Below are 17,139 nucleotides of genomic sequence, written 5' to 3'. Positions count from 1 at the left end.
GTGTGCTGGATGTGGTCTGTGGATGTGGTCTACCTTGACTTCAGCAAGGCTTTTGACACCGTCTCCCACAGCATTCTCCTCAAGAAGCTGGCTGCTCTTGGCTTGGACTGGCGCATGCTTTGTTGGGTTAGAAACTGGCTGGATAGCCGGGCCCAAAGAGTCGTGGTGAATGGAGCCAAGTCCAATGGAGGCCAGTCACTAGTGGCGTCCCCCAGGGCTCGGTGCTGGGGCCGGTCCTCTTTAATATCTTCATCGATGATCTGGACGAGGGCATTGAGTGCACCCTCAGTAAGTTTGCAGATGACACCAAGTTAGGTGCGTGTGTCGATCTGCTTGAGGGTAGGAAAGCTCTGCAGGAGGATCTGGATAGGCTGCACCGATGGGCTGAGGTCAACTGCATGAAGTTCAACAAGGCCAAGTGCCGGGTCCTGCACCTGGGGCGCAATAACCCCAAGCAGAGCTACAGGCTGGGAGAGGAATGGTTGGAGAGCTGCCAGGCAGAGAAGGACCTGGGAGTGATGGTGGACAGTCGGCTGAATATGAGCCAGCAGTGTGCTCAGGTGGCCAAGAAGGCCAACGGCATCCTGGCTTGTATCAGGAACAGTGTGACCAGCAGGGCTAGGGAGGTGATCGTCCCCCTGTACTCGGCTCTGGTGAGGCCGCACCTTGAGTACTGTGTTCAGTTTTGGGCCCCTCGCTACAAGAAGGACATCGAGGTGCTTGAGCGGGTGCAGAGAAGGGCGACGAAGCTGGTGAGGGGCCTGGAGAACAAGTCCTACGAGGAGCGGCTGAGGGAGCTGGGCTTGTTCAGCCTGGAGAAGAGGAGGCTCAGGGGCGACCTTATCGCTCTCTATAGATGCCTCAAGGGAGCCTGTAGCGAGGTGGGGGTTGGCCTGTTCTCCCACGTGCCTGGTGACAGGACGAGGGGGAATGGGCTTAAGTTGAGCCAGGGGAGTTTTAGGTTAGATGTTAGGAAGAACTTCTTCACTGAAAGGGTTGTGAGGCACTGGAACAGGCTGCCCAGGGAAGTGGTGGAGTCACCATCCCTGGAAGTCTTCAAAAGACGTTTAGATGTAGAGCTTAGGGATATGGTTTAGTGGAGGGCTGTTAGCGTTAGGTTGGAGGTTGGACTCGATGACCTTGAGGTCTCTTCCAACCTAGAAAATTCTGTGATTCTGTGGGATTTGCTACTCCACCTGGATCCCTACAAGTCCATGGGTCCGGATGGGATTCATCCCCGGGTGCTGAAAGAGCTGGCGGATGTCATCGCGGAACCTCTTTGAATTATTTTTCAACGATCCTGGGAATTTGGAGAGGTCCCGGTAGACTGGAAGCTGGCAAATGTTGTGCCAATTTTCAAGAAGGGTCAGAAAGAAGACCCTAGCAATTACAGGCCTGTCAGTCTCACGTCTGTGCCTGGTAAAATCATGGAGAAGTTGGTTCTCAGACTTATTGAGGCGCACCTGGGGGACAAAGCAGTCATTGGTCCCAGCCAGCATGGGTTTGTGAAGGGTAGATGCTGCCTAACTAACCTGATTTCCTTTTATGATAAGATCACCCGTATGGTGGACCAAGGGAAACCAGCTGATGTGATTTTTTTGGACTTCAGCAAGGCTTTTGACACGGTTTCCCATAGGATCCTACTGGACAAAATGTCCACCATACAGCTAAATAAAAACATCATACGATGGGTGAGCAATTGGCTAACGGGCAGGGCCCAAAGGGTTATGGTAAATGGGGCTGTGTCAGACTGGCGGGCAGTCACCAGTGGGGTCCCTCAAGGCTCCATTTTAGGGCCGGTACTTTTCAATATTTTTATAAACGATCTGGATGTAGGAATAGAGGGCATTTTGAGCAAGTTTGCTGATGACACCAAACTTGGAGGAGTTGTGGACTCAAATGAGGGCGTAAAGGCCTTACAGAGGGATCTGGACAGGTTGGAGAGCTGGGCGATCACCAACCGCATGAAGTTCAATAAGAGCAAGTGCTGGGTCCTGCACCTGGGACGGGGAAACCCTGGCTGCATGTACAGACTGGGCGATGAGACGCTGGAGAGCAGCCTAGAAGAGAGGGATCTGGGGGTCGTGGTAGACAGCAAGTTGAATATGAGCCAGCAGTGTGCCCTGGCAGCCAGGAGGGCCAATCGTGTCCTGGGGTGCATCAAGCACGGCATCGCTAGTAGGTCAAGGGAGGTGATTGTCCCGCTCTACTCTGCGCTGGTGCGGCCTCACCTCGAGTACTGTGTGCAGTTCTGGGCACTACAGTATAAAAAGGACATGAAACTGTTGGAAAGTGTCCAGAGGAGGGCTACGAAGATGGTGAAAGGCCTGGAGGGGAAGACGTACGAGGAACGGCTGAGGTCACTGGGCCTGTTCAGCCTGGAGAAGAGGAGGCTGAGGGGAGAGCTCATCACAGTCTACAACTTCCTCGTAAGGGGGTGTCGAGAGGCAGGAGACCTTTTCTCCATTAACACCAGTGACAGGACCCGCGGGAACGGGGTTAAGCTGAGGCAGGGGAAATTTAGGCTGGACGTCAGGAGGGGGTTCTTCACAGAGAGGGTGGTTGCACACTGGAACAGGCTCCCCAGGGAAGTGGTCACTGCACCGAGCCTGTCTGAATTTAGGAAGAGATTGGACTGTGCACTTAGTCACATGGTCTGAACTTTTGGGTAGACCTGTGCGGTGTCAAGAGTTGGACTTGATGATCCTTAAGGGTCCCTTCCAACTCAGGATATTCTATGATTCTATGATCAGTTTCATCCTATACTTTTCAGGAGACTGGAATCAAGTTTAATATCTATTCTCTATTACAATATTTAAGCCCATCATTTCCAGATTCCAAAATGGAGTATTAACCCATTAAAAGTTTATTTGGCATAATAATCTGTTCATGCTACTCCAATAAAGCTGCCTCTCTTCCCTTAATCTGAAAGACATTACAGCTATTATCCCCCTTGAGACATCTCCTTCTCAGACTCAGCTTCCAGTGTATGATTGTTATTGGATGATGTGAAATGTCTTGGCTAAGGTTGAATGCCATTGCTAGAGAATCTAACTGTTGCCACTGCTGAATGTTGCTAGAGTCTGGTTTTGATTGATATAAAAAGGCACCACAACAGCAAAATATACATAAGGAAATTTTGGAATCTGGGATGGTTTTGGAATGCAGGGAACAGGAAAAACCCAGTTTCTGAAATACTAATGCTATCTGTAGTCATCATGAACCACTTTTAAAGATGCTTGCAAGTGAGCACTGGAGTCTATCCTATCCTTTACACCTCTTGGGCAAGCATACTTTAAAAAATTTAACACAGAGAATCCCCATGCCTCCTCTTCACATAATCTCACAAAGCAGTATCTGTAAATGCAGAATAGATACTTCCTATTAAAGAAAAAAAATGAAGAGGTTGCACAATAATTTTCAGAAGCATTCAAAACTGAAGATGAAAGAATTAAAAATAGTGAAAGCATTACTCATCTACCAGTTACGAAAATAACAATATGAAGACCAAAAAAAAAAATCCCCATGCTTTCAGAAGTGTCTACTGTGCAATTTTGTTCTGGAATACCAGAATGGATTCTCTGAAAATTACTAGATGTGTTGATATGCAGTTGAATGCAACAGCAAGAGTTTTATCAAGGTGCTACCAAAAAAAAAAAAAAAAAAAAGGATCTGGGGAAAATAACTATTTAGCAATGTAAATTACAAGAAGGAAAAGGTTTACAAACTTGCTATTTATATAAACAACTGATCAAAATGCAAGTTTTTTTGTAGAAAATGCAACGCTAATAATAATTTCTTATAAACCCTGACAAGCTTAACTTGCAGCTGCATTCCATCCTAGATCACTTCTCCTCCTAAAACACCTCCCACCTATTTTGATGCATTCACTTTTGCAAAGAATGCTCATACAAAAAAGGAAGATGCTAAACGGACCATCACTTCTCAAATTCTCCCATGAAGGCAAGTACTCGCCCCTTTTTGCAAAGAGTAGCTACGCAAATACATTCTGCTACAACTGCATTTTCGTACAACAGCAAGAGGCAATGTAACATACCAACCCAACTAGCTTTTGTAATAGCAGCACAAACAAGTCTCACTGTGGGCAGGGTAGAATTTTGTCTTGCACGCTGTTGGCTCTAGGAACTAGTTGTAGCTACACCCTTTCTGTAATTTTCTAAGTAGCTAGATTACAACTAGTAGCAGTATGCCTATATAGCTCCACAACCCCATCTCTTGATTAGATATTCCCTAAATGAGACCTCCCTGACCAAATTACGTTTTATCTACTATCAAAATTTGTCATCAGCAGCGTTCTCTTTCAGAGCGCAATCCCAGTTCTCATCAACTGTAGGGCAGTTACCAGAGTAACACTGTTTAGCTGACACCAAGCATATGGAAAGGTTATCTCCTGCCACGTTAATTAAGCTATTGTTTCAGAGCAGGAGCCATCTTTCACAGACCTAGTCTTAGAAAATGGCATTGGAGAGAACTACTGCAATCGTTATTTTTCATCTTCAGGACAGTACCTAAGAAAATTGGTCTTACACTTTGTATGATTTTAAGAAATTGATAGAAAAGGAAGGATGATACTGTGATTAAGCCACTGAACTCAAACTTCAAGTCCCTGTCTATACTTGAGTCTTTGCTTTTACCTCACTGAAGCAGCACAAGATCTCTGGTCTTTAGATGCCTACTTGCAAAACAAAAACATTAAAAAAAAAAAAAAAAACAGGAAAAATATTCATATGCCATTGGCATTGAAAATCCAAGGTCAGTCCTAAATCTGTTTCAAAGAAGGAGAATTATTTATTCCTGTAGTAACACTGTTCTTTAATTCAAGCAGTTTATTCCCTTAGTGTGGGTGCAATCAAATACTTGGATTTTTTGATTTTGCAGTCAAAGCAAATCTATGTTGCTAAGCTCAAGCAACCAAGATCCTTCCCAATCACAGCCAACTCTTAAGTAACTCTGCTCAGCACCCTTCCTCTGGAAATTTATCTTCAGTGGCAACAGGTAACCAAAACTGTTTATAGGAACCCAAATAACATCAAAATGCCACTCATCTTCTTGCATTTTACTTCTCCATCTCTACATGTTTGTTCACTCCCTTCTTTCCCAACACCACCACTTTGAACTAGATGTTTCTATAAAGGGTTTCATTATCTATTGCACATACATGACAAAACAATTTCTCCAAAGTTCTTATTCAAAACTCTTCAAATTCACTGTTAACGTTTAGTTATTGTGAATGGAGGGGAAAAACATCTACTATACTCCCACCAGCATGAAAATGAGAGAGTTTTGAAATCTTCAAGTAGTAAGCAGTTTGGGAAAGAAACGCATAAGAAACGGAAAAGGGAGAAAAATTGTGGTCCTCTCAAACAAACCACATGGTTGGATTCTTTTGAGCGTAAGGAATGAAGCCTATAATTTCTCCATGGTATCCATTTAGAATGAAGTAGAGACTAGACTATAAGCACCATGCAAATGATGCTTATAAAACAACGTGTGGTTTGCAAGAAAGAGTATGTTACAACTTTATTAATAATTTCACACAAAGGAACAACAGAAGATCGCTACCGTATTGTTGGTTAAAGCACCACCCAAAACTACATATTCCAAGTGACTGTCACTTTTTTCTCTGAGAAAGAGAAAAACTGCAATATTTCATAGGTGTGACTCATAAGGAACAAAAGATAAATTAATACAACTCAGTTGGACTAACTGAAAATCTCTCTCTAAATATGTCTAGAAATTACAAATACGAGTGGTTTGGTATACATACTGATATAAATAGAGCAATTATTTCTCACTGGGAATGCAAATAAGTACATTATACTAAGAGCTGAGCAGACTGAAAGCTATCTGTCTAAACTAGTTTTTGAGGCATTATGCTAAACAACAGTCTCAAGAGAGATTGTAACATCCTACTCAGACAGAATCCCTACCAGTATTTTTGCCAATATGCCATCATCACTCGATTCCATGGTAACCACCGCTTTGTCTGTTTCAATTTCACACAGTGCATCTCCAGCATTCACTGTTTCACCTGCAAAATATAACAGAACTTAAGAATACTTAGACTAAACTTTCTTTCAGAACTATTTAACCATGGCAGACAGACACATAAACATACAATAAAGGCACTTTACATCCTTCAATACATTCTACAGCTAGCAGATTCCCCATCATGGTTTATCATGATATATTGTATCTTTCAATTCCAAATATGAACACTAACATTCAGAGACAGAAACTGCAGCAGCAGAACATTAACATATTCATTAAATTCCAAATAGCATTGTTTATAGTAAGCTTTCCAAAAGGAAGTACATACACACACAAAATTAAATTTATTTGCACGAGACCATCAATCAGTAGCACTGGCACAAATATAATCCCCAGCCTTCCATTTTCATTGCTAGCCATAAGCCTAAGATGTTTAAACCAGTAATTATTAAGATTGGTCTTAGTCAGCAATATATGTAACTAAGTATTACAGTTCCCTAGTTTGTACCTATACTATCAAAGATTTTCAGCTAGAAATCTAGGAACTTGAATCCTTTTGGCAAGCTTATCTGCAGGCTTGCTTCCTCAATCTCATACAATCAAAAGAGGTCTAATAGAAATGCTTTTACTTTGTGAAATAAAAATATGCGCAAATATTAGAATCTGCTTTTGCAACATTACAGAAATCCAAGTAGAATAATTTTGAAGTCTACCCTTCCCCTGCTTTTCAAGTATACCTATAACTGCGGGCACATGATAAAATTACAATGGGTCTGGAATCCTTCAACACACCAATACTGACCAGATGGCCTACATTAAAACTGAAATTACACTGAAGAACTTTGAGGTAGTTGAATGCTTTGGTCTCCAACAAAATATTATACTTCTCCTTATAAAGCACTGAAAAATGGGGTCAATATGTGCAAGTCTAACATGTACAGACGTGAATATCTCCCCAGTACCAGAACTGCTGCAACAATATTATCTAAGCACTTAATTCTTTCTGCTACTGATTCTTAAGCATCAGAAAGAAAAAAAAGTTGTGCAGGTTACAACCTGTATTTTGGTATATGATACACTTAAAATTTTATTATTGAATTATTGCCTGTTTCAGAACTACCTCAATTAGAAGGGAAAAATAAAGCATTATATGATTCTCGCGATCTCTGCAGTAACAAGCAATAGCAGCGTTCAAAGCTCAACCAATTACATAGTTTTAGAAGTCGTAAAAATTCCTATTGTGGAACTTGGCAAGGGAGGTCACAAAGTAGTACCTGATTATTTAATTTAATAGCCTAATTGCCACACCGCACTTTGCGATAACTAGAGCATAAACAGTCTACACAGGAAACTAAATTCCCAGGCTTTATATCTGTGGCTTAATCCCATTGGATCATTAATTCAAGTGGCCTATATATCATTAAATCATTAGGTAAGTACTTCATAGATGTTAAGAAACCAAATTGTTGGGCAAATTGTGCAATCTACAAAGCTAACATAGGTAAACAGAAAGGTGCTTAATTCCATCTTAGTCTCTTCTCCCAGCCTGTAATCAATCTGTAAATGTTCTGTACCTTTAAAAAGAAATCTTACTATTGGAGGCTGCTTAGCACTAACTCTAACAGTGCAAGCTAGGCAAAATAAATTTCATGTGTTTGTCCCGTACAATGCATCTTGGAACTTATATACATGGGGCTGTTCACAGAACGGTGAGAATTCCCTTACACAGGGAAGACAAGAGAAGGAGTCTTCAGGGAAATAGCCAAACCACTTTTCCATCACTGTTTGTTTTGTTTTCCCTTCCCTAGTCCCAGTATATACTGCAGCCAAGAAGTGGTCAAAAATTTGGAAGAAAACTGTTCATATGCAATTTCAAGAACAATTTATAGCAGCCTTCAAAATTTCACGGGTTTCAATATCTCAGTGCTATAGAAAGGATCATAGTTATTTTCAGTAGACTGCAAAATTTGTGATCACTCCTAAATAGCGCCCACTTTGATGTCAGTTACAAATCAGCTTTCCCAGCAGAGATGTCTGGAATGAACAGCTTTGCAAAATGTGTGTTTTTATGCTTTCTAATGAGAAAGCAGTGTTTCCAATGGAAGTTGCCTGAATGGTACTCTGAGATTATATATAATGCACTTGAAAAAACTTTTTATATCCCCCCCCCCTTTTTTTTTTTTTTTTTTTTAAATTTAAGTGAGTAATTTCTTATAGCTAAACTGAATGATTAGTATTCCTGCTGAAGCTGAGTTTCCTTCTAGGAAATCATATCCAACTGGCATTCAGTAGCCTGCGTCCTCCGTTCAATTACTTGCAGACAAGTATCCAAATCACAAGATACAAAGTGCATTCCTTGGTACTCTTTGCAAATCAAATCAAAGTTGACTGAGCATAGAGACTGAACTCCCTGGAGGTGATGTCTCACAAGAAGACCAAGTTGCACTGCACTAGGAAACTGCTAGCACTGCTGCTTGGTCTGTTTCCTGCACACGATAACAAGAGGGTTTTAGTCTCCAGGGCTGTTAATCTATCATCTTTCATCAACATTAAATTCATACATAATAAATACAAGTTTTTAGAAACACAGTTTTAAGTGAAGGACTTTATTACCCACAGGAATCAATATAAAACTGCATTAACAATGAGAGATCAAGACTAAAGCTGTCAATTAAATTCAACATTTTTCCTTCTGCTGTACCGATATCATCTGCCCATCCTGTGAAACTGTAAAATGAAAACACTTGATACTTAAACAAAGAGCAGAAAAATGATCAAGTAGTATTCTACTGACCCCTGCTGGTTATAGTGGAAAATAACACTTCATATGCAATCACCAGCTTTCTTCTGTCAATTGCTTGGCAATATTTATTTTCTTGGATATTAGATTATCAGACATTCATATTCACTTTTTAAATTTTATTATGTTTACTTTCCAGACTTCCAGAGGGGGAAAAAAGAAGTTCACTGGCACTTCTGTGACCATAGTTAATTCCTAACAAAGCAATATCATATACTTAGATTTGGCCTTGCTTTGAAATGGCACACATAACAATGAATATCCTGAAATAGCTTCTCAAACTCCAACCATCAATTAAGAATTAATTTCAATTTAGTTAAAGTACTTTTATTTTCCTTTTGCATTTTGTTTGAAACGTAGTGGGAAGAAAAATCACTGTATAGTGGTTACATCCTTGGACCATTTTATGAGGAAAACTGATTCATCCATGTTTTATGGACAAACTATCATATTCTTCCTCGTAAATTCTTCAGAAATTCTTACCAGAAGCAAAACATCGTGTCCATTACTAGAGGATCTATGAGCTATACTGTTGCCATCTGTCTACCTCCCAAACTGTATTCAAAACAGATACAAGTAAAGTACTCCAGTAATACAGCAATGGAGGATGTACGAACACTTTAAAGGCTAGCAGAAAGAAATAAATTACTTATATAGTCAGAACACTCAAAACTGATGTTTTGGTCAAATGGTGCCTGTTGAAGAGATGTGCTTTACTCCAAATGTGTCCGCTTCTTCCGTAAAACCAAAAATGTCTGAGGACAGAATCTCTACAGCAACCTAAAACTTCACAGTGCATCCTATACGAATGGACAACTGGCACCTGGAATCCAAAACTACAAAGTCCAATTCTAATATTACACTGGAGAAGGAGAAGGGGTAGGAAGAGAATAAAGTTTTTCCTGACGGAACTGGGTCTACTGATTTTTTTCCCACTTAAATACGATCTATATGAAGACAAAACGTACACTCAGCTTAGTTATCTAGCTACTCCCACATAATTTAACATAAGTCAAGTACTTTTCAGTTGTTAGTATTTTGCTTCAAAATACTAAGGTACAACCTGAAAGACCAATCTTATTCTTATGGAATATATAGCTGAAGAATTACAACTGTGGTCCTAAGGGGAAAAAAAAAGTCTCACCTTCCTTTTTTAACCATTTCACAATGTTTCCTTCTTCCATTGTAGGAGAAAGGGCAGGCATGAGAACCTTAATTGCAGGCGTACCTGTAAAACAATAATATTATTATTTAGACTAGATACTTTTCCAATTATTTTCTCAGTAAATTGCTTAACTCAAATGCAACTAGAAGTGAATGAATCTGAAGAACAATTATTGAACAAAATATTCACTACGATGATGCTCTTTCTTTAGAATGTACATACAAGCACGTACTGTAAATGCACTCCCAAGAGCACCAAGGGAAGCAAAGCACAAAGCACTGAATCTGTCTGTGCTTTAAATATAAAATATAAAGCTTTATAAAATATAAAGCTTTAAATAAATTGAACCCTGTCTTAAATATAAATACAACATGGACACTTTAGATCTGATGAAGACGACTTCAGATGCTCATGCTGCTTCAGCTTTGAAACAGTTAGTTTTTAAGGGAAACTTTTCCTAGGACTAAGACTTAGCGCATTATTAAAAATAGACACTAGTATTTCAAGTAGCTCTCAGTTCAGCTTGACCTACTGAACAATGCTTTGGTGGATGGAAGTGAAGCACAGTTATAAGACTTTTGTCCAACAGAAATGTAAACAGAAAAAAAATTTACAGCTTGCTTAGAGCTCAAACTATGCGGGTGTTACCAATGAAAATGCAACAACAAAATATAAATATCACTAGAAGAATATAATCAGCTATGATGAAGCTGTAAATTTTCTTCCTCATATAAATGTCACAAAATTCAAAAGCTGAGCCACCAACAGCCTCTGCTTCTTGCATACCAGAGGCAGAGGTACTAAGCCAAACTGGGTTTCCTTTTTTTTGTGTGTGTGTGTTTCTACATGTGGCCCTACACATGCTTAGTTCTGCCCCATCAGAGCTTCTCTTAGCAAAACCTTGGCTGAAACACCATGCCATAGCCTCTCCTTCCCTCCAGGACACACAGACAAATAAAATGAGTCTCAAAGACAAGTGAGCAGGGAAGGGAGTCCAAGCGTAAGACTTGTCAGATATAAGCAAACCCAAAGGAAAGAAAAACCCCAGGCACAGCAGTGTGCATGCACACCAATCTCAATCCTTAAGAGAGGCCAAAACTGCTGCAGTCACAAGAAACTGGATGAGAGGTATTGGTAAGTTACCCGTTGGTGTACCCTGATGGGCTATAAAGGACTGGATACTTCATCCAGAAATGCCTCAGTGGTATTCACCAGCATTTGTCTCTCTAGTTCTGCAGTCTGATTACAAACATATGAGCACTGTGCCTACAAAGCACCTCCTGTTCTATCTCAGAGTGCTTCTCTGTCCTCAGATTTCTAGCCACGGGCACGTGTGTTAGGACAGAGTGGGGTGGAAATGCACAGAACACAGCTACCCAAATGTCAGAATCATCTCCGACTCTTAACCAAAGGTGAGTGACTTCAACTTAATTGTGACCCCTGCCTTAATGCTGAACTGGAATACTAAGAGCATGCCAAGGCAAAGCATGTAATCCCATTCCCTGAAGTTCAGAGTCCTGGATTCTGAGACCAGAAGTTTCATCAATTTTCTCAAAATCTACCACAAACACCGTGTGTTCCTTCTCCTCTCCACTGCAGGCTTTGGAATTTTTTCCAGATGACAGATTAAAGCATATCTTTTAAATTAATAAAGCCCCCCTGACCCCAGTACTCCAGACAATGATGAGCTGCCTCCCGCACTGATAAACTGTTCCAGCATTTATTTATCCTTTTTCCTAGGAAACCATATCTACTTTGCAGTCCGAAACTGCCCAACCCAAATTTCAGTGATTGGATCTTATGTCTGATAAAACAACTTGAAACATTTCTCATTCCAGAGATCTTCCGTGGGTGTCTCTATAGAGGGACCAGGTAAATCCTCAGCCCTTTCCTTCCCGTGACAAGCCAAACACAAAGATCTGCAGGGTGCCACCACGTATTTAAGCAATAAAGACCCCAGCCTCACCACACCACATACGTGTACTCAGCACAGGCAGCCAGCAGCTCGCTGCCACGTGCCAGCCAGCTGGACCTTCCCAGGGCACCCGAACACAGCAGGAGAAGCAGCCCTGCACAGCACCCAGCTGCGTGACACCCACGTGGGACTGCGAGCCCAGGGCTCATGCCCAGCACGCCACCTCCTGCCCTCTGATCCTGGTGCCACGGGGGCACGCAGACGCCCAGCCGGTGACACCGGAGATACCCTGCTGACCTTCTGCGGAGAGCGAGGAGGCCAAACTAGTACAGCTCTTTAGGCTCTATTTTGGAAGAGCAGTTTTCCAGTGCCTGGTCAATTTTTAAAGCTCTTCTTGAATTATTTTTAATTGGAATTTGTATCAAGTTAAAGCACAGAAACAGACAAATAGGAAGAACACTGCACATAACGGCAAACATCAATTCTGCTTCATACTCCCCTTTTCTCTGTACCCTGTCAGCAGCATTAAGGTTTATCAACAATAGGAAGCAGCAGCACATTTCTCCCAGTTCCTGTATTGCTTAGAACAGGAACAGCTTTACACACTTAGGAGTGACCCCATTTTTTTCCCATTGTCCAGAATAAAACAGGCAATGAAATAAAATCAGAGGTTTCAGCTAAAAGGCCAGAATGAAAACACTTCCCATCCTTACTTCCAAGTCCGAAGAGTTACCATGGTTTAGATCTCAGAGAAGACAAAGATAAAAGGAAAACTTCAATTAACACACAATGTTTTAAGGGATTTAAAAGCATCCACCTCTGTTCTGTAATTAATTAATGTTAATATATCCAATAAATCTGCCCTTGCCTGTCTCACTGTTACAGGATTATGAAAGAATTAAATTATTAAACTTGTAAAAGGTATTAAAACATAAATATTTCAGAGGTTATGTAGAGTTATAGACGTGGCATAGTTTTTCCATTATTGCTGGACACAATGCATTTTTAAAATGCAAAATTGAAATAATGTATTGAAATATCTAACAACCTCCGCAGCCATTAATGACCTCACCATTTTAGGAGGCACAGAGAGCAGAGAGTGAGCTATCTATTCCCCAAAGTCCCCAGGACATCAAAACAATCAGGGTCACGCTCCCCAAAACTCTTGAACTGTGGATACGAGCCCAGCGTATACATGGTTCATGTTTCCAGCAGACTGCATGAAGAAATACACATTTCTTTCAGCTGCCTATTCCCAGGGTATTTTTCCTTTTCCAACTCAGCCCAAGAAATTGTTCTGTTCTTTCTGTGATACTGAAACACTTGTCAGAGTTGCATTATTCATTACTGTAGTCCTTAGAAATGCATCCAGACAATGTTCTGGGTAGCACTGCTGGTCTTCATCTGAACTTCCTCCAAGAATTTTTTTTTTTTTTTAAGTTTCTTTTTGCAAGCTCTCATCTTGGGCTAATACACATGAAAATGATCTACAATGTATATTACTCTGTGAATTCTTCTCTGTGCTCATGTACCACATCATGGTTTGTTTATGATTTTTTTTTCCTAACACTCCAAGTTAAAGCATGAGTTTATTTTTCTTTATGCTATGTACATTCATAGAAATACATTTATAGGTAACAGCAAGTAGAAAATACATTACTTGAAAATTTACACTATGTAAATAAATGCTTTCCATTTCATTTGTCTAAATTGATGAGTCAACTTTGATGATCAAATACAACAACAACAAAAATTACTTTGAAGTCACACCCCACAAAAATCTAGGACTACCTAGAAATTGGCCATACTTCACTGAAAAAAAATAATGAAAGCATTCCACATTTCTAATGAGAAAAATATGTTTTTAAAACACAGTGTGTCATAGTTTTTGTTTTAGTAAAGAGTTACTTGACCCATTCCCCACAATATGCTCCATACCATGGAATAAACCCAAAACTGAGCAACAAATCTGGGGTACTGTAACATTTTCCCTTTCCTGTTATGAGCAGCTACAACAAACCATACAGTCCCTTCTGGTCCTTTGAGCAAATTAAAAGACAAGATGCAGCAGCAAGCTTATATGAAGTACTGGAAAAGTAAACCAGAGACAAAAGAGGAGAAAGAATCCAACAATCAAGGCATGCATTAAAATGCGTCCTCTGAAAATGACGAACCGTTGGGCCTCATTGCAATAATGGAAAACACAAGCGAGGAGCAGCATTCAAACTGACTGCGCGAGGTGTATGACCCTGCCTTTAACAGTCACAAAGAAAGAAAAATTCTACCACCATGGCTCTGCAAAAATATTTAGGAACTGTACGAACAAAACCTAGGATTGTGAAAACTAATCCTATGCTCCACTTTCTTTGAAGATGGACTTCAACTTGCAGGGCCCATACTACTACTTGGAATGTAGCTGACCTTTTACTTCAAAACAGAATACTATATTTAGTATTCTGGGTATGAAATAGACACAGAGTGATGTGGGGATTCCAGGCTGGAAAAGAAACATCTGGCTGTAAAATTCTGTGCATTGTCGTTCAAGACTTAAGATATATTGCAAAACAACTATTGATGTTTTCTTTTGGACTGTTGAGATGTTTTCTTTAGACCGTTCACCTGAAAGTTCAGCATACTGTTTAAATGACAAAATAATTTGCATATGGAAATATTTTGATCACCAGATGCATTCAAACCAAAAGAGTTATATAGACACATCACAGGTCAAAACTTAAAAGGAAAATACGAGTTTATTTGTAGTTGCCAAGTGTTGGCTTTTGAAGATTTTCCGTATCTTCCTACATGGACGTTGCATGAATTTTAATATCCATCTTATTGTCTAGGGTAATTTGTGGCCTTGGCCAGCCTGATGTAGTGGGTGACATCCCTGTCCATGGCAGGGGGGTTGGAGTTGGATGACTTTTAAGATCCCTTCCAACCTGAGCCTTTCTATGACTCTATGAAAAGGAATCATTGTATTCACATAGAGAATTGCACTGTACCATAAAAGCAGCCTTTATAAGCGCTCTAAAAGTAAATATTGTTGCTCTTTCATTGCATGTAAACATGCAATGAAAAAAAGTTCTGGCAATTCACACAATCCCATAAAGATGGGGCTCACTCAGTTAACAGAATGTAGAGCTACAACCATGTGAAAATTCTCAATTGCCAGTCTCCATCCACTAATTTGACTGCTATCAATTTGAAGTGTTATCATTTAGCATCTATCTGACTCGAAAAAATGAAGGAAGACCTAAAAAACTACAACAGAAAACCTTCACATAAATTGGAGCTACTATTTTAAAGATAAGCCCCTATGTAGCCAAGGGCATTTTTCTTGGTGATACATTCTAATAATTATGTCAAACATGGGCATGAGATTTCTGCCTCCTCCTCCTCCCCTCCTTGAAGAGATTTAATGCATCTTTACACTGTGTATTTAGTGAACTAAAGAGCAGACCAGCAGACCTCTGTAATAGGCTATTAGCCACAGTCTGAGAATATTGGTGATGATGAATTTTGTAGTTAAACATATCCAATATAACTTTGGTTCGTTGCCTTGTTTGACCTCCTTTGACATGGAACAGTTACAGCTTTGTCAAAACAAACAAAATGATTTAATGCGCCCCGCTGGTGAGCTCTTTCACAACTTCCTAAGTAATACTCCTGAGTGACAACAGATTTAAAAGATTTACTCCAACCTGACATCAACGATAGGATTAAGGAATACTAAAAAAATAAGACAAGAAAAGGTTGACAGACCTCTAATATTTTTAGAGGTTCATTCTATTTTTCTTTCTATGAAGAAAGTACATCAGTGCTCTGGCCTTACACCAAGTCTACTGTGCAGCTCCACAGAGTTACTAGAGTGTCAATTACCTGTCCAAATATAAGTAATGTATACTAATTTGCCACTGTTTTGAAGCAGATCTAAACATTGGTAGTTCAGCTAATGTAATTAAAGACATTGGAAAGCCTACGCATAGGCACTGCTGGAACTTCACACTTTTCAGCTTATGGAGATGCACGGTGTGACCTAAGAGATAACAGAGGGTTGAACCAACAGCAGAAGTTATCCAGTTTTTGCTCCCACCACCCCTTTGTTTTTCCCTCCTTGACCCCCCTATATTCCACAAGTTGCACATCCTTCACATTCCACAGGCAGGATGCAGATTGTGCCCTTTAATGCAAACAGATTAAAACGACATTGTTCTACTGCCGCAGTATCAGGAACTTGCAAGGCCTGCCAGCAGGACAAGAGAGAGATGTCACAAGGTATCACAGAGCTCTTGCCCCTAGCTGGACTACAGTGTTGCAATTACCAGTTAAGAGGGAAAGAGCTATTGTATTTCTAAAAACAAACAAACAAACAGCTTTTATAAGCAGATACTGCTTATAAGCAAATCCAAACCATGACCTAGTTATATACTAGTCATTTAGTATATATACATGGTTTGCTCTTGGTAGGTTTCACCGTGTAACTGACTAACTCTTATCTCTCACACTAATTTACTTACAGGCGATTTCTTTGATACTTCTGCAAGACAAGAACCGCATCGTGTTATGCCTTGACCTTCCCAGATTTGTTCCTACACGTTTACTCCTGGCAATTCCACCAGATCCCTGCTGTGGGCCTCCTCGTGTCCTTCCTCGCAAGGCCTGCATGAGCCACCTCTGTGAAACTGACCCGTACTTACATTTCCTTTCCTCCCTTTATCTGCCTGCCTTTTACCATGTTTTAGACAGTTCTGTATCATTCACAGCAAAGAATTAAAAGTGTAAGTTCTCCTAGGAGCTTATTAGGTCATGTCTTTTAAAAGCCTAGATACCAAGGGCTTGAATATTACCGTGTTAGTAACCGATACAGGAGCTGAGCGCGGCAGCCCTCACCCAGCTCTGAGGCCAAGCACCCACCCTCAGAATTAAGACCAGCGTTTCAACACAAACCCCAAACTCGCCTCCTAAACCCGCACTGAAAATTAAAACCCATTTCCTCACAGACGGGACCAGCTCTGCCCAGACAGCTGCCGCAAGGCGCTGGCTAACAGCCCTGCCCGGCCCCCAGCACTCACCGCGGCGCTGCCGGGAGCCGTGCAGCGGCCTCCAGCCCCCGCGGGCGGCGGCGGCGCCCAGCAGCGGCCTCCCGGCCAGCAGCCGCCTCAGCGCCCCGCCGCCGCCCCGCCACAAGGAGGCCGCCATCTTGCCTCGCCTCCCGCCCCGCCCCGCCGGGGCTGCCCGCTGCGCTGC

General features: G+C 41.1%; 1 protein-coding gene across 2 annotated transcripts in view; it reads right to left on the bottom strand.

Moving 5' to 3' along the window:
* Nucleotides 1-17,096, bottom strand: part of PDHX (pyruvate dehydrogenase complex component X) — a 43,368-nt gene extending 26,272 nt beyond the window's left edge. The window contains exons 1-3 of one of the 2 annotated variants that reach the window (XM_032188259.1): nucleotides 16,965-17,096; nucleotides 9,957-10,040; nucleotides 5,952-6,052 (exon numbers count right to left, since the gene is read on the bottom strand). In XM_032188259.1, coding sequence (XP_032044150.1) covers nucleotides 5,952-6,052; nucleotides 9,957-10,040; nucleotides 16,965-17,091 — 312 coding nt within the window. In that variant the 5' untranslated portion in view covers nucleotides 17,092-17,096. Of the gene's footprint in view, nucleotides 1-5,951; nucleotides 6,053-9,956; nucleotides 10,041-16,409; nucleotides 16,465-16,964 lie in introns of those variants that run through there. The other variant, XM_032188258.1, reaches the window with a different exon arrangement.
* Nucleotides 17,097-17,139: the final 43 nt, after the last annotated feature.

The sequence above is a fragment of the Aythya fuligula genome, chromosome 5 (assembly GCF_009819795.1).
Source record: "Aythya fuligula isolate bAytFul2 chromosome 5, bAytFul2.pri, whole genome shotgun sequence".
Classification (NCBI taxonomy): Eukaryota; Metazoa; Chordata; class Aves; order Anseriformes; family Anatidae; genus Aythya; species Aythya fuligula.
Note: the sequence above shows the minus strand (reverse complement) of the source record. Positions and strands in the feature narration are given on the sequence as shown.